The following is a 21,150-nucleotide window of genomic DNA, read 5'->3' as shown; positions in this document are numbered from 1 at the left end:
AAAAAAAGAGAGAGAAAACAGGAATAAAGCTCTAGCTAGATGTTTAAAAAATCATACATTTGATAAAATAACAAGTAAAGATGGAAAATCAAGTGCTAAAAATTGATATTACAGTCTAATGATATTTCTGTTCGCTAGCACACAAAAAAAGTGAATGGTGTAAATGCTACAGATTTTATATATTAATAAAAAGATACATAATATTGACTAATAAATTATGTTCAGAAGCATACATACGTTTTTTTCTGTGCTCAACTAGCTCAGCAGCCTGCTTCGCTGAGCATTTTGAAAACCAGTTGTCCCCAAGCAGAACAGTAACCTCATTGGTGTGGACAAGTTTTCCCGGCATGAAGGCAAGAGGACCAAAAGGTACCTGTCAAAGGCACAGAAAACCAGTGTTGAAAATTGCTGATGAAAATAAACCTACTCATTCATCTCCTAGGTCAAAAAAAAAAAAAGTAAAATACAGAGTTAAATAAAATTCTACACCAGTTATTTAATATTAAAACATTCAAACATATTCAAATGACCAAGCCCACTTGAATTTAGTATTTTAGTTACAAAACCAGAAAAGTAGAATGTAAGTAGAAAACTTGTGTTGTGACATGAAACTACAGTACAACTGAAAAATCGTAAGGAAAGCAAATTAACTTTATCCTAACATGTAAGCTGTTCAGGTGAGTTAAGTTTTTGTTATTCACAGACTACATTCATTTCCCAGTAAAAGCAAGTTTAGCTTTGCTGACATTTTTAACATTCTTAAATAGGTTCCCTAATTTTGAAATTCTTGACAAGGTATTCTTAAATGGACAACTCAAATATGAATTGCTTTTTTCAGTATATGCCTTGCTAAGAATAAGTGCTTAAAAACCTCAGTGTAAGTTCGGGGGACTACCAGCAGGACCACAGTGCTGACCCTCACTCTGTTTTGTCCTTCACCAGTACACAGACCTCAGGCAATGTCCCACCAACTAATGTCCATTGTCCCATGACTGCAGGCACAGGAAGCAATATTTAACACAGATCACAGCTTATGGGACACTGCTTTTTATGATTCAAGACACCTTCTGCAGGCCACATTTGACACACCATTCAAGGGAAGCCCTATCACTTTTAGCCCTCTTGCACTGCTCCTGCACCAGCCCCTGCATTCGCACCCCACCTCAGAGCAGCAGCTGCCTACCTGGCTGCCTTTGGGCTTCAATCTCAAAGTCAGGAGACCAGAATTAAAATGGAGGGGGTGAAAAGCTAAGAACCTCAGCCAGCTCAAGCTTTCTTTCTTAAGATAAAAAGGTCCATCTCGGTCAGTTTGTACCAGTTCTTTCTATTTTATTCCTCTGCTGTCCCCCTCATTTCCTCAGGCTAACCATTTGCTTTCCCACCGCAGTTTTGCTGAACCAGTGCACCTGGCCTGGCAGACCTGCTTCCTTGGAAAGCGTCTTCTCCAGCGTCACCATCCAGGAGGTGCCTGTCAGTGCTTGAAGCAGCTCTGCAGCAGGCAGGATTCATGCCATGACTAAGCAGAATGGGCTTTTCCTACACATATACCCTTCCTGACTTGGTTTTCAAGAAGCAGGATGCACCATTTGCCTGTTCATTCTTTCCCCAAAATGATGAAAGCAAAATTGAAAACATATGAAAATATTTGGCAAACAGGACAGGAACTATTTATATACATTTAAAATAATAGATGTGAGTTGACAAGGCTGCTTTAGCTAAGAATAAGCCATATCTATTTTTTTAGACAGTATTTTTTCTGTGCTTCAAAACAACACAACCTTTTTGTTTTACACCATGTGGCCACGCATATACACATGGTCACAGGCCTATGCACATAACATGTAGAGCTGAATCCTCAGCACTGGAGACAGAAACTTTCTCTTTTACTACCTGGGAATTGTGCTCCACTGCTGTCTTACTAACAGCTCAACTGTACATCAAGCCAGGCTGCCAGGTAAGAAAGCAGTTAGGTACATTGCACTGAAATTAGTTATTCAGTTATTTACAGTACAGCACTCCCCGCTACAAAGACCTACCTCAAAACAGACCTGGAAAGAGGGGAAAAAAAAAAAAAAAAAGAAAAAAAGAGGAGAGAGAGGGTGGAGAGGGGGGAGAAGCCAAACTGACCAAAATTCTGGTGAGTGCAAGTCAACATGATAAAGTTTAAATAGGAAGCTGTACAGTTGTTACAGAACATTCGAAGCACAATAAAAGATCGCTATGTCAATGTGAAGATCAGTGAAACAAAAATTAGCAGCACCTTTTTATGTAAAAATCAATGTTCTGGGGCTTATTTCCATGAATCAGAAAATACTACGGCCACTTGCTTCAAAGGAAGTGACTAAGTACCATAATTCACTCATAATTATAGTTTTCTATACAATAGATTTACATATCAAATGTGTCAGGTTTTGTGTTAGCATTTATGTCATCTGTTCTCAGTTGTCAGTAACACTGTAATTTATAATAGATTTCAAAGAAAAGAAGAGAGAAACAAAAGCAAAGGTTTAACTATTATCATCATAAATGTACCATTATTGAGTATTATATGGCAACCTGAGTAACACCTCCCTGCAGATGCAGATACCTGAATTTCTGGAAGTTTTAGTCCATTATCTTATGTGATAACGTACATACAGCGTACATACCATGATATCATAGGACAGTTTATCAGGCAAAGTACGGAGTCGTTCCTGAAGAGCCTCATAATCACCCTCCACCTTCTTCCTGTTGATAAATTTAAGTTGATTCAATTTCTTTTCTAAAGTGAAGAGTTAACATTTTTGATCTACTAATTCAACAACCCAAAAAATAACAAAAACCGAACTATTTTACTCTTAAACACATTGCTTGATAAATTAGTAAGTTATTTATAAAAAATTACATATAATAGCTAGGCTATTTTAGAATAATGTGTATTAAAATAGGGATATGATTATTTTAGCTTGTGAATGTCTCTGGATTTGTTTTTTTTTTTTTTATGGTGCTAAGAATCAGTTCTTTCATTACGTTTTAGCATATCTCACTTCATGTTCAAGTTCAACAATTATACCACCATCAAGCTTTAGAAAAAGAACTGAAAATCCAGTTTATCTTCAGAAGAGGCAAATTCTTCAATGTATTACTTGTAATACAGAATTCAAGACCTTGGTTTGGGCTGATAAAATGGACAAAATTTTAACTGTTTCTGATTTTCACATCTACTTTCTGGGCCTACTAAGAGTCAACAGTCCTGAAAGATCACTTGACCACTCTGTTTCTGTCCCGTCTTCCAAACCTGACAAACAACACAGGTGTGGAGCATTCCTTCTATTGTTTCTCATAAACCACGTGTTGCTTTACAAGACAGAAATGGCTTAATGAACTTGGATCAATTATCCCCATGACAGATACCTGACTTTGCAGGATACAGCATTTTAATTGCTATGGGAATTTTCCTTTGTGTGCAAAACAAACAAGTGTACTCACTCTAAAAAGCCTTTTTTTCTTAAGAAATTCTTAAACACTTAAATTCTGCTGGGAAGTCTTTTTAATGGACAACTGCCGTTCTGTAGAGATCAGAAATCAGCTCCTACATGAAGTATCTAACATATAAATGTCAGGTTTGATGACATTGTTTACTTGTACTTCAAAATAGTAAACATCCTATGTATGGTAGTAAATTTTGCAATAGAAGGCAACTGAAAGCACGGAGCAGCATACTTCACGACGCTGACCCAGGATGCAAATTACAGGTTTTCTGAGGATGATTCAAGAAAGCAATCTATAAATGTGCTGAAAAATGAATGTCATAGTTGGTAACACAACTCTCAAAATATTATCATTGATTTTTCTTAGATTCATAAGCAGAGTAAAATCTTTTTCAGTATTCATTATGAAAAATTATCTGCTACTCCTCTGTTTGTCTCATTTTCTTCCATAGCTGAACTTTGCTGTAATTACACTACTTTATACATGGAGTTCTTCGTATTTTAAGTTGCTGAACTGGTCACGAACCAAGAACTTAGACCACTTGGACGTTAAAACTGTATTCCATACAACTAATTTACAAAAGATGCTTGCTACTTCTTTGGTTTGATGCCAATTTTTCCAATGCACCCAGCAAGTTTCTTTGTCCACTGCCCTCATTACGGTGACAACATAATTCACTTCCTTTAAAGAGGAAGGCCCAACTCATGAATCTCAACAAAGCTCACAAGATGTTTTGGAGAAAGCAATATAATGACAATTTGGTATCAGTAACAACTACTTAATGACATTTACAAAATGCAGCCTTTGACTTGCAGAGATCTGTGTTTTCAGAGAACAGGACAATGCTGCAGACTACTCACTTGAAAACCAAGCGACCCCCAAACTGAAGGCCTTGACCTCACTTCAGTGGAAGAGGACTCCACAGGAAAAGAATGGTATTAGGGGGAAAAAAAAAAAAAAGATCCCACTCATAGGAGGATTAAGTACACCCATTATTTCATTGCTCAAACCTGACATTTCTTCATCAACCGGAAAGATTCTGCCTTTAAGGTCTGACTGCTGCCCGTTACCGAATAATCTGATCCGGGTACAGCAGAAATAACTTGCTTCAGATACAGCAGGGTTTTATTGCCCTGATCCACCACATCTTCTACACCAATGGTAGCTGGAAGCAGACTCCCCAGAGTGATGATCCATGGGGCAAGATGAGGGAAAGAACATTTAGGAAAGAGCAGAGCATGTTTCCGCACTCAGTGGGAGAACCGCCTCTGACCGGTCAGACCTCTACCACAGCACTCTCTAAGTGCTGGACCACCACAATAAAGAAAATGAAAACATATCCATTTCATGAGCTGACATGGAAGAATGTTACTCAAGGAAGGAAGCAGACCTTTCCCTTCATCTAGAGCATGCGTGCCAATGGTGTGCTTGGTCACCATGTGCAGCGAGGGAGAGGGAACATGGAGAACGGGCACTAGGCTCCAGCTATGAGCATGTATCTAGAAAGGGAAATACCACGTCTAATCCCAGACCCATTATCAGATTCATGGCTTTGAAAATATACTTCAAGATGTGCACTAAAAAATGAAAAAGAAAATAATTTAATGGAAATATATTGAAGTTGGGCATTTTAAAACCCTATTGTTATTCACCCAATTCTATTTAACATTCTTCTGTGTCACTGACTACTTAAAGGTCTTTTATGAACAAATTATTCAAGAGAGCAAGAGCACTCAGCTCTTGCACAATCAGGATCTAAATTTTGAATAGGTTTTCTTAGAGTAAAAACTGTATGGATGCTCTATAAACCGCTTTTCTACATAAAAATCAAATCAGTAAGTTAGGTTTTCCTTATGATATTCTGTGCCGAAATCCCCCAGATTCATAGGATCATGGCCAGAGTTTGCTCAAAACCCAATAGAGAAGCAACCCCTCTTCCCAACGTCTACCCTCCTACCCCATTCTACAAAGCCCAGCCAATTTCCCAAACTTCTAAAAAAATCTGTTCCAATTTTAAGACTGTCAATTGGTTTATTTCTGAAAAAAAATATATATATGTCTCTGTGAAAGAATGTACATGCAGAACTTCACACTGTACCAAATTGGCATGGACACTGCAGAAACTCCCCCAAAAGTATGTGCATTATGGAAATTCTGACTGACTTAACTACAGCAGCACCAGTAGGCACTTCAATAATATTTCCCTTATTGAAAATTAATGCAGTCTCTGAATTTTAAACATAAATGAAACATATTAGTTTTAGATTATTTTTGCAAGCCGATAATCATCATATTAAATTCTGACGTGTATAGATTGTCTTGATTTTTTTCCTCTTATCCAGTGCTTGCAGCCCTTGTGCATTTAAACTAAAAACATTTGATACACACTAAATATAAATTATTTGCTTGGAGATCTTTCAGGCATGAAGAAAAAGCCTCTTAAAATAAATTTAAAATATTATATGCTTGATGGTGTATAACCAAAGGTTTAATCTCACCACTAAAGGGGCAGTTGCTGTGATTCTGCAATAACCCTGCAGACAATAATCAAGACAGCTCCTGTTGCTCTCTCAGTAAAATCATGGTAAACACAGCATGGATATATTGTAATTTGATATCTGTAAGATCAACTCTTATATCTCACAGTAACTCATAATATGTCATTCACCATTAAATGTACATTTTCCTCAGATGCCCTAGAAAACCATTATTTACTAAGCATGTTTTCTATTAACCATAGATTGCCAACACAGAAAAAAGTACCCAGAGATTTTTTTTTTTATGTTTTTACATAACGAATCATTTCTTTCTAAGCATAACAAACTATGCTTTATGAGATGGTTTATTGGGGGGGGGGGGGTAAACAAAGAAACATTACTTTCACATTTTTGTTTAGTGTTTTTTTCCCCAAAAATGTGCTACAACAATTTCCCTACTTGCTCATAGTTAAAGAGAAAACAAGAATAATTGATTCTACTCTGTGAATACCTGTCCACGTATCAGGCCAATTCAGCATTCATCCCACAAGATTACTTGGGGAAATATGGTGAATGAGATGGGTATTTACCATACACTAAGGTTCAGTCTATTTGTGACTTACAGCAATGGCATCAGCGGCAAATACAAACATCTCAGAGAGAGCATATTGCAATAATTCTGAGCTACCTCCCGTCCCCAAAACATACCTGTTCAATCTGGCTGTCATTAGAAGAGGCAGTAGTACAGTAAGTTTACTAGAATACAACTAGGTTACTGATCAGTATTTTAGGCATGTAATCAAACATTTTTGACTTACCAGTGCTGGATTTTTTCTTGGCAGCTAGTGACCACCTGTCATTAAAACAGATAACTGTTCATGAAAAAAACAAGGCTAAGCACACAGCTGCAATGTCAATGTATCAGAAACTAGAACAGTCACTTTACAGATTTGGTAGTGTCTCTATATACATTTTTATTTGTCAGTGCAAAGGCTTGTGAATGGTAGTTACTAAGCTACACACTTTATCACACACTAATGCAGACTGACAACCACTGAAAAAATTACAGTTTTCAATTCATATTTTGGTACAATACCTGCTCCATAACTATTAAGTGACATGATATAAGGTAAGCAGTATTTTGTTTTGTGCGATCTGCAGATCTATTTTCAGTGTTACATGCTTGCAGAATGAGAAAACAATATAAATTATAACATGTCATCAACATAATTTCCATACTTATTCACTAAAAAAAAAAAAAAAGAACCCCACAACACCAAAAACATTTTTCCTTTATCAGTACATCAACAAATGTTTCCACTGGCAGTTTTAATTTGAAAATGCACAAAATAATTTTGTGAGCGTTTAAACAAAAAGGATATTTGACCATTATAAACTGTTGACTTCCATTCTTTTCTGTCAAGATCAAAAAAGTAGTTTTAATCTGAATATTTCACTTATTTCTTCATACTGTAGACCTTCCCAAGAGGTTGAAAATAATTTACAAAATAAAGTATATTGTTAAAAGGTAATACTTTTTTCTTTTTTAACCATATTTTTTTGACACAGCAAACAACCAAGATGCTGAAACCTGTGCCCTTCTCTTCTATAATTATGTGCAAATTTTGCCTTTCAAAACATATTCTGATCTCTGAATAATGGTTACCAAAAATATAACACAAACAATTTCATTCAATTATATGAAATGCAGTGAAGCCATGAGGCAATTAAATATGTCTAAACATCTTCACATTTTTTTAAATTTTTATTTATTTATTTATTTATTTTTACAATTTTTTTTCCTGTAGCCAAAATAATGCTAACATTTGAAAGCAATGAGAAAATTTGCAGAGAAAACAATAACATACATTCAGCTACCACTGAAATCACTGGAGCAGATAATTTTTTTTTTTCCCCAAACAACAGAATGAAAGAATTTTTTTTTAGTTAGCATATGTGCAGCTATTGCAGAACAGATCTCAGACCCTGCACTTTGTACTTATATAGGAGTAAAACAAAAACAAACAAACAAAAAAACGGGGCTGCTTTGTGAGCTAGTAATTCTTTAAATGGAGTAAAGTACTTAAATGAAAAGGATCAGCTGTACATTTGTAGTTAGGCTGTTTCATAATCCATCAGGAAATTCAGCCAGGTAGCTTGCCTTGCTTATGCCAAGTTTAAATTTATCATCTGCTTTAAACTCTTATAAATCAAATTCCTAGCAAGTATTTTCCTTAATGTGCAAATTAAACATTTTTAATGTTAAGACTAAATATACAGACTTCTGCAAGCTAATTCACGCTATCAACGTTAAACCCATTTCAAGAGCAAAGTTTCCCACAAGGTGTAAATCATATGAGCGCAACTACATTTCCTAACAATGCAAGCACACAATGGAGAGCAACACTACCAAGTCAGAGGATATCCCATCAGCACATTTCACTCTTTCAGATTTGGTACTGATTGTAAAGTACACAACATAAGCATATAAAAATGTTTATGAAATCCTTTAAGAAAGTTCCAGTTTAATTGCCCCATTAAAGATGAAGATGGAAAAGACAGGAAGCTTTCCATTCCCAATACATGACTTTCCATGCATGAAGCAAGCTAAAAGCACAAAAAGAAAAGCCTTGCAAACCGTAAGAGCAGCATGTTCATTAACCTCTACATGATAATCCTTTCGTAGCTGCATATTAACTAGTTACATATTCATAATCATTTACATTATTTAGAGGACCTTCTATGAAAATTTCCAGGCTATATCCATTAGCTACGATGTTAAAGGTTACAGAACATAGTCTACTTAATGTTTCCTGGAAGCTTTTTTAATTGGTAAATATGTAAATTGGGCACATATGCTTTTATGTTTTTTAAAAATAGTCCATCTTCAAAACAGCATAGGGGCATATGCTGTTTCCAGTGCCCTTTATCCCTCAAAAAAAAAAAAAAAAAGCAAAGAAAAAAAGAAAATCAATAACACCAATCAATTTTAATTTAATTCTTCTTCTTTGATATAATCTCTCTTGAAGGGATACTAAAGGGTGGAACCAACAACAAACCTTTTCATTTCAGCGGCCAGAATAAAATGAGACCTTTTATAGAAGCGCTAAAATATACGGCCTTGAAAATGTTTTAGACTTAACTTCTGATAATGAATTCTATTTAAAAATATATATATATTGAAAAACAGAAGGAGCTCAATTATGCATATGTCCCTTATTAGGTCAGTCGCACTGTTTGGATAACAACTGGTCTTATTATAGCAAAGAAACAAATAGATAAATGTATAAACAAATCTTTGATTCTTTGCCTTTAATCAAACACAGGAAAATCATTAGTCTATCTTCCCCACATAATTTATATTTGGAATTACAATTAAAGAATGAAAACTTCTCCCAGGGTAAATAAAATAAATCACCTTTTCGTTTGTTCATTTAGGTTCAATTTGTCTGGGCACCAGTGCCACCAACTCTGCACTGCTTCTACGACACTAGAGTGGAAGTGGTATCAATAAAATCTGAATTCTTACCTTTTAGTCACAGCAATATATGAATGTGTGAACACGCAGCGTTATCGGTGGCTTATCTGCATGCTATAATATTTATTGAACTACTCTTGCAGCAAATCTAACATGAGGTAATCACGTGTCTGGTTATTAAAACAGGGCCCACTGTTGGAAAACACATTCCACAACTTCACAAGAAAACAAATAAGCAGGTATCTGGTTTCCTTCCTTTCCCCCACCAGCAGTTTGTTACAATCCAGCACTTCCCAAGCTCCTGCTCAGAGAGCACCACAGCTGCAAGGGCAGCTCTGCATGCCTGGTGCCCATGGCATAATGCCTTCAGGTGCAAATCCGATGGTAAAGCGCATGATGTGTTGGCTCTGCTCTCCTTGCTGCTACACATGGGGTTACTGAGAGGGAGGTGTACATCACTGCTTTTAGGGAAGCTTGCATCTGGGTCTTACATGTGCTGTCAGAGCAGGGCGGGAGAAGCAGCTTTAGAGCTGCACATCAGCTCCCAGGTAGCCCCATTCCCACTGGGCAGCTGGTCGGCTAATGAGTCAAAACCACCCCAAACAACGCATACCATACAGCCACAGACACTGTCAGGCTGCCTGAGGGAAGAAAATCCCTTTTCTCCAGTGCACTTTCCTTCCGGTCTCTTTATATTCCACTTTCTCCAGGATCTTCCATATGAAGAGCTCAAAACCTTTTCCATGAATTAAGGTGTACAGCACTCAGGAAAGTGCTGCTCTGACTTTGCAGGCTGAGTGACTTCACCAGGAAGGCTGCCCAGAAGCAGAGCTGGAACCAGATGCCAGAGCCCCTGACTCAGCAGCCAGGCACTGCAGCCACTGGCACTGCCACGCTGGGAAGGAAGATGCATAGGACGGATGCTGTAGCATGAAGCTGATTCTCACCTGTATGTGTCCACGGGTCTCTGCTTTATTCCCCATTACTGTATGCATATTTGCTGCTTCTCCTCAGCAGGCCCACACCCTCATGTAAAAGGGTACCTTCTTTTTACCTCATTTTTTTTCTTACCTGTTGCTTCTGCATGTGCTCCTGTAACTAACACAATTCTCTGTGGTGCTTCTGCTTACCCAGGCAGTGCACAGAAAGTTTTGGAGCAGAGCAGAGCAGACCTATTTTATTTTATTCAGCTAGCTCCCTAAAGTGGAGTGCATGAACCCAAATGTCTCTCTGAACTAAGCCGCAAGGCACTGCCTACAAAGGTGGTGGGTTTAACACACTGAGGGCAATTCTTACCTCTCTCTCTTCTATTGTGAACAGCACTAAGGCAAGCTGCCATGGTTTTATTTCATTTATGTCTCAGCTTGTGAAAAGTGCTGTACCCAACTCACACTTACATCCAAGTCCCAAGAACTAGACTGTTATTTCCAGGATGAAAGCTAATTTCAATGGAAGATGAAAACAAAAATTCCTCATCAGGTTAGGAATAATTCCGAAACAAACAAGTTACCTCCACACTTTGGGCCCGAATCTCGAAATACACACAACACAAAGTTTCTACTTTAACAGTGAGTTAGGCATCTAAAAGGCCAAACGTGCTGTTTCCATTTGCATACTTGTATGTGTTTTACTTCAAAGCTGTGGTTCTCAATCTGGTTGGTCTTTGGAAATTAGAAGCTAGGGAAATAGATCTAATCCCAGCTCTGATTTCTTCTATATGGCCTGGAGCAAATCACAACCTCTCAGTCTACATTTCTTCATCTGCAAAATGGGGATAATAGTATTAACCTACCCACCTCAGAGTGTTTAATGATGATTAATTAATGTGAGAAAAGCACTCTAAAGATGTAAGAGCACTATATAAGTGATAAAGCATTATTTACCACTTGAAAAGTAATCTGAATAAAATCAGATATGCAAGTAATTTGTTTACATGTAGCAATAATATAATTTGTGACTATTTAATCTTGAATTAGTCTCACTTTAAACATCCCTTTCAATCACATTTCCAGTTACTTAGGGAAAATGGCAGTATGGAATACTTTTTGTGGAGGCAGAGCAAGTAATGAGATGGTAATTAAAGTAAGGGTCTAATAAAATCTAAAACCAACGATTTGCCTTCAGGAGAATGTCCCTGCCATTTGGGACTGTGTAAAGATCGCAGCGTCGACCTTGGTTCTGCTGCTCAGAACCTTCTGCAAACTACAGCGAAAGCATATGCTGGTCTTCTGCAATGCAGTTCCATGTTTACAAGGCTCATGATAAATCCAAGGTAATTTCCTCTACTGACCTAATTCAGATGACTCTCCTGATTTTAACTGCTTAACCTTGTACACTCAAGTATTTACTTCAGTTGATATATCCACATGAGCCACCTCCATCTATAAATGTTTGCAGTATCAAGACCCACTCTGCATCATACGCATAAGATTTCTGTCACACCCCAAAACCAGAAAAATAAAATTAAACTTATTGATGAAATAACATAACCAGTTCACAACATGACTTTACATTACAGAAGAACACTAATGGGTGGTCAAACATTTATTAATGTCTTGGTACAAGGATGTAACAAGCCACATGCAAAATAAACATTTAAAAATTTTCATGTATTTTCATTTTTTCCTCTAGGAAACCACACAGTAGTTGCCTAAAACACAGCAGTCACTGATGGAGAAAGACAGAATTAACTTTTGCACAATTGTTTTTCCTAGAGCCCCATTTTCAATCAAAAAATGAAATAAAACTATTAAAAGTTCTTCAGTCTGTTGGCACACTATATGATCTAAAAGGAAAGGAAGACGGCATTTCTAAGCTTTCATATTCATTTATTAAATCATATTACTGAAAAACACTACATTTCAACAAATTATTAACATAAGTTCCCCTTCGGGTGGAAATTTATGCCTTTTCAAGAAATGTATTTGGGAGAAATACCGAAGGAAGGGAGAAATGAATTTGAATCATGGCAACCATTTCTTTCTAAAAGAAAAAATCTTCCCATTTAAAAATATTATCACAGATTTTACTTATCTGTACAAGAAAACAAGTGGAGATCTAGTGTTTTTGTATTAATTGTGCACACAATTGGCTCTCACATGTTTACAGTGAGAGTAGTATGTAACTATAATTTACCAATACACTGAAACTAACGTAGCACTAAAATGACTGTTGTGAACTTAAGAATTCTACCTGAACCATCTAGGAATTATAAAGCAGACAGAAAAATGCCTCATCTCTCCTTTGCCAGCAGTGAAATTCTGTCCTCTCAAGACTATTTTATGTTGCAATCCCTGCTGTGGCTGTAGGTCACGTAGACAAATGACTTGCAGTTACTTTTCAGTAACTCTACACGCGCGTACCAAAGCATGGCTGCCCGCTCCGCTGAGCCAGCCAAGCAGGCAGTGCTGTGTTACGTGAGGTGGCACCCTTCTTCCCCACATCCAGCTACAAGCTCTCAGCACCCATTTTGCTGTTTCAGATCCTTTTGTCAGTCATTTCAACTCTCAAACACAGCAAATGGAGCGTTTCTGCTAGCTGAGTGAGTTAAATGAGCTCTGAGCCAACAGAACTGGTGCAAGCAAGGAACAAAGTGGAGCAAGGTCTTGTCCTTCCCTGGCAGCAAGGCAGTGGCTGTGTCACGTAACTTCATCTTGAGACAAAGCTAAGGAGCTCATAACTTAATATTTTAGGTTCTTTCAGGTAAACATAATCATGTGGCTATACCATACCCACGCCAGCTCACATACCAAGACAGCAGTAGACACGGGCATGAAACTCCCACAATCTAACCTACCAAACGTCTCAGGCAGGTTTGGCAAGCTTTGATGTAGCCTATGGTGCAACAACTATGCTGCTAGCAATGCCCAAATTAACTAGCTTAAACTGCCTCACAGACATACCTTCAGGCTGTGGTTCAACACTCGGCCCCAGACCTGAGCAAACCAGCCATCAGCCCCTGCCTGTCTCCTCATCCTTCCAACCCCGGCACAATCTGCTGGCACACATTTGTGATGCTGCACTTTCAACCAGATTAGGGAACCACTCTGGCTGAAAAATAATCCAGGGGAAAGAAAAAAGAAAGAAAAAAAAAAATCAACAACAAAGTTTGTTTTTAAGCTGGACCAACCCAGGTCACTAAGCAGTGTCACAGAAGTGACACTCCAGAAGTGCTCAAAGGCACAAACAAGCGACCACAACAAAAACTAAAATTAAAAATCTTTCACCAGGTTACTCATCTGCTTCCTGGATAACTCACATTATCATAAATTAAATTTTCGATCAGGCATCTGTGACTGTTGCTCAGAACTGCTCTGACTTGGTACAAGCACGGCTGTGGCTCCAAGGGGCAACCCAGTTTCACCCATTGCTGGTGCAGCACCTTCCCAGCCACATTCATGCTGGCATTTGGCACTGCTGTCCTGGATTCCACTTACCCCAAAGCAACCTGACCACAAGTGCTGATACAAAGGTGGTGGAGGGATTCACCTTTTTATGGCAGCCAGTTCTTCAGTCTGTTTACACTGATAGTGAAACAGAAGCCTTCGTGTTAACTTATTTCACAATTCTTGTCACTATGTAAACTACTGGGTACTTAATTCAATATTAATAACAGCAAAGACAAATATTGCTACTCTGGGAGACTCCACAACATAGACTAAGAAAGTAAAAGGGATGATCAGTTTCGTAGGAAGCAATTGTCCAGGTTTATTTTAAATAGAATATGGCAAATGAAGCTTCAGACGGGACCTTTTAAACAGTACGTTGAACAAAGCTTCAGATATTATGTCAGTTTTTCTCAAACAGTGTGCAAAATGAAGCCCTACCACCCTGGTGTCTTGTACCCAGGCCTTCTCTAAATTCTGCTAACTTGAATGCAGGCTTGAAAAAGTGCAATGCCCTGGGAGACGCTACACTGGAAAGCACACCGACTGACTCATCTTCTGAGTCCGCAGGCAAACAGCTTCAGGTTTCCAGTGACTCCTGCAGCAGTGGGAAGTGTACAAGACTGTGCTCAATTTCACTGCTCCCTTTCAGGCTGCACAAACAGCCTTAGCACTGCCAAGTTGTTGATTTTGTGGCATAGATATTACTTGAAAAAGACTTGAAAACAGAAGCAGCTAGCCACGTAAGTAAATCATATAAGAAGGAAAAACAAAATAAAAGAGCATAAAGTTTAGGATTCTGCGATTTGTTACCACGTAACCGCCTACAAAGTTGTTTCACTGTTAATAAACTGCAAGTACCCTTGCAGTATCTTGAGCACAATTTAGAAATTAAAGACCATACAGCCTCCACCAATCAAATTCATAAAAATTAAGTCAGTCATAATGCACAGTGGCTACCAAGTTACAGTTAGTTATGGTAATAACTATGCTAAATCTAATTGTGCTTTGTTGTCACGATGAGTGACAGGAGAGCCACTTCCTTCTCCTAATTTTCCTAAAAGGAAAATAAAAAAGTGTGTTTGTCAGGGCAAGTGAAAAAAAAAAAAATATCCTATTACCAGATAACACTGGAATCCATCAGACTCTCCACGACTGTGTTTGCACTCTACAAATGTCTCCTGGGTCTAATTGGTTCTGTAATGCCTCCCATTACATGTATCTTCATTGCATTGCTTGGAAGCTATAGAACACGTGAGCCCACTGTAAATCCAGTCTTCAGAAGTGTTACCAAATCACACCAATCCGACTTGTCAACTTCCTATCAGCTAGTAATCCCAACCCATTTGATCACAGGAATAAATATATATCAAATATTATGTTTAAGTGCAGTCTCTATAGAATGAGAATTCACCTATATAAATATTAATTTCATAATTCCTGTACTAACTTGCAACAGATTTAACACAGTATTTTTAGCTAACATATATTGCTTTTGCAAGTAATCCAAGATACATATAATATATTCTTCCAGAAATATTCAAAACTGTACGCAGGCACTGTGTTTCCAATGATGGTCTTTATCATGAAAATTACTAGATATTCTTCTGTAATTTATCCCCAAGATGCACATTCTTAGTCATGTTTTTATACAAAGTGCCCTTAGTGGAAGCACTGAAAATTGCTTTTAACAGTTTGCTCTTACTATCACTACAAATTAACAAGATGAAATCTGTCCAACAGGCAAGCAGTCCTAAACAAGAATTAAAATTACTTTTCACCAGGGGTCATAAACCTGGAAGTTGCAGCCTCAATCAGATTAAAGATAGAAAGTCACGAACATCCTGTTCTTTTAATATTTTTAAACAGGAAGGAGGCCTCAGTTTGGGTGTTCTCCACAGCAGCCCTTTAGCACTTAAAATCTCAAAACTCGTAGCTAAACCAGGGTTATGCCTGGATGGTAAAATAATCAACAGTGATTCAAACATTATCTTTAATTCTGCAGACAGACAATGCTGTGTTTCACTACCATACTAAAAGTTGCCTTCAGACTAATGGGAATAAATGGGTTTCTTTATACTTAATCAAGTGTCACTAGGACAGCACAGTATCACTCTGATTAAAAGAAATATATGTGCCCGCTTAAACACCAGCACATACAGATAATAGTTCTACATAATTGTACTATTTGTTATGATGCTGGTACTATGATTACTAGCTTACCACAGAACTGAATAACAACATCTCCCTCTCTATCTCTCTTTGTGGTAAGACCAAAACATGAGTCTTCAAATTCAGTAACTTTGTGAGAAAAATATGAATATCTGCAAAGAAGCAGCTGAAACTAAAAGACCTCCTCCATCTTAAAATACAGTATTTTCATAATTGAAAATACTGTTGTAAACCAATTATATGTATTCATTGCATAGAGGGAAAGTCTACTATATCTTCATCATGACACTTCATTGTAACCAAGATATGTAGTTCTTTAGTATAATTTCATATTGAAGCTGAAGTGATCAATTTTTTTAGCCAATTTGCAGAAATTATGTAAAGTTTCCTTATGATAAAATATAATTTTGTTACATCAGCCTATCAGAGGCTTAATTAATGGTCTCCTGGGCCTCTTTTGCACTGGAGCAGATCAGTTTAAGACTCTTAAACTTGCTTACAGGGGGGTCTTACCATGAACTGGGAATAATTCCACATGGTTATGACAGACATCCACTTACACATTAGGCCTGCCTGACAACAATGTACCAGATAAATTATCCTTCACCAAGTTCTGCCACCCTGAAAACGAGCAGGCAGGTTGCTATCGCTGATTACCACCAGCCTAACAGGTTGCTGTCCGTGCAGACTGGGCTCCGCAGGGTGTTCCAGCAGATCCTTACTGCTCACCCACATGAGTGCTCAGTCGATTACGCAGATCTTCCAGCAAGAACCTGGTGTGCTACTCACAAGCGGACACCGTTTGTGGCCAACGCGCCAGGCGAGTCACGCGACTTACACCAGGCCCGCGTTATTCCATTTTCTGAACTACAACAGGTGCCAACGCAACGCACGCTGAAGACAGAAGTCCCGAACTGAGAAGCTCCACTGCGCACCACAGGAACACCTTTAAACGTTTTTTAACGTATACAAAAAACAAGCAGCATGGGGACCGTGGGCAAACGCGCGTTCGTGGCTCTAACACGCTGAGTGGGTCCCCGGGTGCCGGCTGAGGCCCCCAGCCCCGGCTCCCCCCGCTGCCTCCCCGCCCCCCCCCCAGCCCGCCTGAGGGGCTCCATGTTTAGGGCCCGGGCCGCCCCCCCCCCCGCCGTGACGTCACCGCCGTCACGTGCCCACCCGCCGCAGGCAGGCCCGGCTCTGCCGCCCCGGTGTCCCCCGCCCCCCCCCCCACCTCCGCCCCCTCCCGGGGCCCGGTCCCCCCGCCCCTGGGCCCCCCGCCCGGCCCGGCCCGGCCCGGCCCCGCCGTTACCTTCTGCTGCTCCTGGCGGAGGCGGCCGACCAGCGCGGGGCTGAGCGGCGAGGCGCCGCCGGGGCCCTCCATGGCCCTCGGGCCGGCAGCCCGCGAGGGTGCCGCGGGGGACGGAGGACCGGGGGACGGGGGGTGTTGGTGCGGCCGGGCCGCGCCGCGCCGCGCGGGGCCCGATCTCCTCAGCAAGGCGAATGAGTCCTATAGAAATGTTTGTGCAGGGCGAAGCGCCGGTTCCAGAGCCTCATCCACGCGGGGGCCGCCGCCGCCGCCTGGGCCCGGGGCGCCGCTGCCGGGGGAAGCATCTCACACTCGCATTCTGGGCCGCGCCGCCGCCGCCGCCTGGGCCCGGCTCCCGCTGCGCCGGCGGGCCGGGAGAGCGCCAGCAGCTCGGTGCCGGCCGCCGCCTGCCGCCTGCCCGCCTGCCTGCTGCACTCTGGGTAGCCAGCCAGCCGCCAGCGCCCGCGGGAGGCACCCGGCTGCGAGCCGCGAGAGGCGGGCGCTCCACACCCACCCCCGGCCCGGCTCGGCACGGCCCGGCCGCGCAGCGCGCCCCGATGCCCCTGTGTCAGCGCCGGGAGGCCGCCCCCACCCCCCGGGGCTCCGCCACCACGGCGCGCCGAGGGGCAGGTGCCCTCGGTCGCAACGCAGGCCCAGAGCTCGTAGGCCTCAGGTTGAGAAAATCGAAGCTGGTCCGTGAGGCGTTTTCCGTCTGAGGCGTTTCGGCGGATCTGCAACAGTATCGTGCACGCCTAGGCACGCATAAACACAGAACTGTGTGTCTTCTGTAGAATGGAGGTTATGCCACAGCAACTAATCTCAAAGTGCCCCTTCTCACAAATTCACAATGTGGGAACTTCCACGACCTGCAGGATGGCAAAATACTTTTAAAGATTCACTAAAATCAGTGCAGCACTCGGGCTTCCCGACACTGAGCGGTTACACATGGCAAGCTAGTGGTGGATGGACGCTCCAAGTGCCACACAGTAACCTACATGCTGTACATTCATTAGCTAATTTCATGAAGGGTATTAGGCACGTCCCAAGTAACGGTGGCAGCGGAATGCAGCCATACCTTAAAGCTGCACGCTACAGCAGCCAGCGTGCCCGATCACAGTGCAGCCAAAGAGCTGAGTAGCTTTGAGGGGAACTTGACTGACTGCCACAAAAGGAGCTAGCAGTATGTTTTAACTTTCACACTCTGAACACCATGTAAGTGGGTTCAGTTACACAAAGGCCTTTAATTTACTGCTGCACCTTTCCCTTGAGTGAATATGGAGTTGTAAACGCCCAGTGTATACGTTCATCAGTAGAGTAGGGGTGCTTCAGTTGTCCCCTCTCTCTACCAGATGCTGGCAGCTTTGTCATAGCATGGTGGTAGAAAGACACATCTGTCCTACGTGTACATCAGGGCTTTGTCTCTCCTGCAAAGGAAACAAGACTTCCTTTCCGTGAGCAGAACTAACTTTGTATACACCACAAAACAACTATTTATGTTATATACAAGACATAACTATGTGCTGTGCACTTTTCTAAACCCAGGTTCCCATCCCCCTTAAAGAGCTTGTTAAAGCTCCACAGATGAGGAATTTAGAAACAATTTTCAAAGCATGGTTACTCAAGCTGGAAGATAGCTTTTAGCCAGACTTTAATACAGCTTCCAATACTGCAAATAAAAATTTGCAACTGCAGCTGGGTAGTTTGGTTTATGAAATAACTACATCCATAATCTTCAAGAATAATTGAAAGTTAGCTGAAATCTCTGGCACGTATTTGTCACTGACGGATTCTGGATCCTTTGAACAGACAGGATATACTTCTATACATTATCTTCAGAAAACAGCTCACTAGCAAACTCCCAGCAACTAACTCCCTTTCAGGCTGTTTAGAACCTCTTCTAAACCTTTTTCCAATTAACAGTGTTCACAGAGGAGATAGTACAAATACAGGTAATTTATAAATGCTTTAGTTTGATCCTGTATCACCTCACAGCTTGATTGGACAACAAAATGAGGATACATATTTTAAGATTTTAATTTGTTGCCAGAGATAACGAAAAAATACTTAGCTAACAAGGGGAGCCACAAAGTAATAATTTTATATCAAAAAACATTTTTTATTTTCTAAGTAAAATAAAAAAGACATGCCACCGCTTCTCTCACATCATGTTTCAAGGACTTAACTATTTCACATGCCACAAGTACATCATTCAGTCACTAGAACGTAATGCATTGCACACTTCCAACAGTCGGCCTACACAAGAGGCTGCATCATTATCAGCACAATGACCATACGGGCTTGGTTGCACTGAATAGAGTATGGAATAGTTTACTGCATCCTTATGTACATTTTGTTTTTCATCTGCCAAAGAAAAAATGTTGTAATAGTGACAAACAGATGGGATACAGCATTTGGCAAAGAGGAACACGAAGCCTGTCTCTGGGTCACATTCTTTTGCACTTATAACCTGTACAAAGCCATTGTAAGTGAAGCTTACGTGCTCTCTTCCAAGTGGATGGCTTAGCAGTCAGCAAATGCGTCTGTACTGGAGCTGTGGCTGTTAGCAGTGCTCTTATGAGCACCCAAGCCAGCTAGATTAGATGACCTTTTGCAAATGATAAATTGGTGCCATATTTTTGGTTCTGGTATTAACCAGATATTTGCTCTACCAGTGAGAGCAAAGGATTAGAAGCCAAGTTTTGGAAAGGCCAAGTTAAGTTGGCAGCAGAGAACTGCACACCAGGGCTCTGAAGCAAAAGACATTCTTTGGTGATGAAGGCTGCACCTTACCCCATAACTCCTGAAATGTCATTCATCAGTACTCCACAAAGAGGGCTAGCACAACAGAAAGAGGAAAAAGGGAGAACAGAAAGAAGATAGAGATGGGAAATGGTCTGGCCAGCCTATCTGCTTAGAGAAACAAAAGTGAAACCAAGACAACTGTCTTTTACAAGACTGGAAACTTAGTTCCAGAAACAGGAATTGAAAAAGAAAAAAGAAAAAAAGAAAAAAGAAAAAAAAAAAGACAGATGAGTACAAGAAGCTTAAGAAAAAATGAAATCCCCAGAGCTCACACATGTACGCATGGACACAATGGACATACAGAACTACTCAGTGGCCAAGAGTTGCATTTGGATCTTTTTTTGCCCAGTTGCTCTGGGGAAAAATGATGAAATGGAGCTCATAGTTATCAGGTTGGAGAGTATGTTATCCTGAATATCTTCTCCTGTGAGAAGAATACATCTTCTGAAAACAAGACACAGCCTACAAAGACCATCCCTGTTGTCAGCATGTGTGGACAGTCTGATAACATGAATGATGAATGAGCTCCCCAGACCAACAGCAGGCTTCCTGATCTGTTTTAGGAAAAATTCAAACTCATTCTCCTGGCATAGGATATATACAACATCACTGTTGTGTTTTTTTTTTTGTTTTTGTTTTTGTTTGTTTGTTTGTTTGTTTTTCTTGGATCCATCTCCAAAGTGCATGTTTTAGGTTTTTAAACCACAAACGTTACTATATAGTGCATTGCTGTGGTCACAGACAACCTGCCTTCTACATGGGTACCTACAAGTCTTGGATCTTGAATCTTGCAGAGCACTAATTCTAATGGACAGTTCATGAAAAAGAATGCAGTAGTTGGAATAAAAAATACAGTTTCCTTATGCTAAAGCTTATTTCAAATCAAAATGTCATAAGATTAATATTATAATTATATAATTAATATTATTCTGACTGTAAAACTCTCAGTACATGCTCATTTTGAACTCCTAAAGAGACTCTTAAGTTTCTTTTAAATATTAAGTCTTTTTTGTTGTTGCTGAGACTTGACAGATGTGCACCAGCAAGCATTTTAGAACT

General features: G+C 40.2%; 1 protein-coding gene across 3 annotated transcripts in view; it reads right to left on the bottom strand.

Annotated features, from left to right (window-relative positions):
• The window catches only part of URI1 (URI1 prefoldin like chaperone), a 43,030-nt gene extending 25,144 nt beyond the window's left edge, over positions 1 to 17,886 (bottom strand). Inside the window, exons 1-4 of one of the 3 annotated variants that reach the window (XM_072043664.1) lie at positions 17,293 to 17,886; positions 6,767 to 6,801; positions 2,649 to 2,727; positions 238 to 373 (exon numbers count right to left, since the gene is read on the bottom strand). In XM_072043664.1, coding sequence (XP_071899765.1) covers positions 238 to 373; positions 2,649 to 2,727; positions 6,767 to 6,801; positions 17,293 to 17,364 — 322 coding nt within the window. In that variant the 5' untranslated portion in view covers positions 17,365 to 17,886. Of the gene's footprint in view, positions 1 to 237; positions 374 to 2,648; positions 2,728 to 6,766; positions 6,802 to 16,496; positions 16,536 to 17,292 lie in introns of those variants that run through there. The other 2 variants (XM_027466800.2, XM_072043663.1) reach the window with 2 other exon arrangements.
• Positions 17,887 to 21,150: the final 3,264 nt, after the last annotated feature.

Source organism: Anas platyrhynchos, chromosome 12, assembly GCF_047663525.1.
Source record: "Anas platyrhynchos isolate ZD024472 breed Pekin duck chromosome 12, IASCAAS_PekinDuck_T2T, whole genome shotgun sequence".
Lineage (NCBI taxonomy): Eukaryota > Metazoa > Chordata > Aves > Anseriformes > Anatidae > Anas > Anas platyrhynchos.
This window is presented reverse-complemented; position numbering and strand designations above follow the sequence as displayed.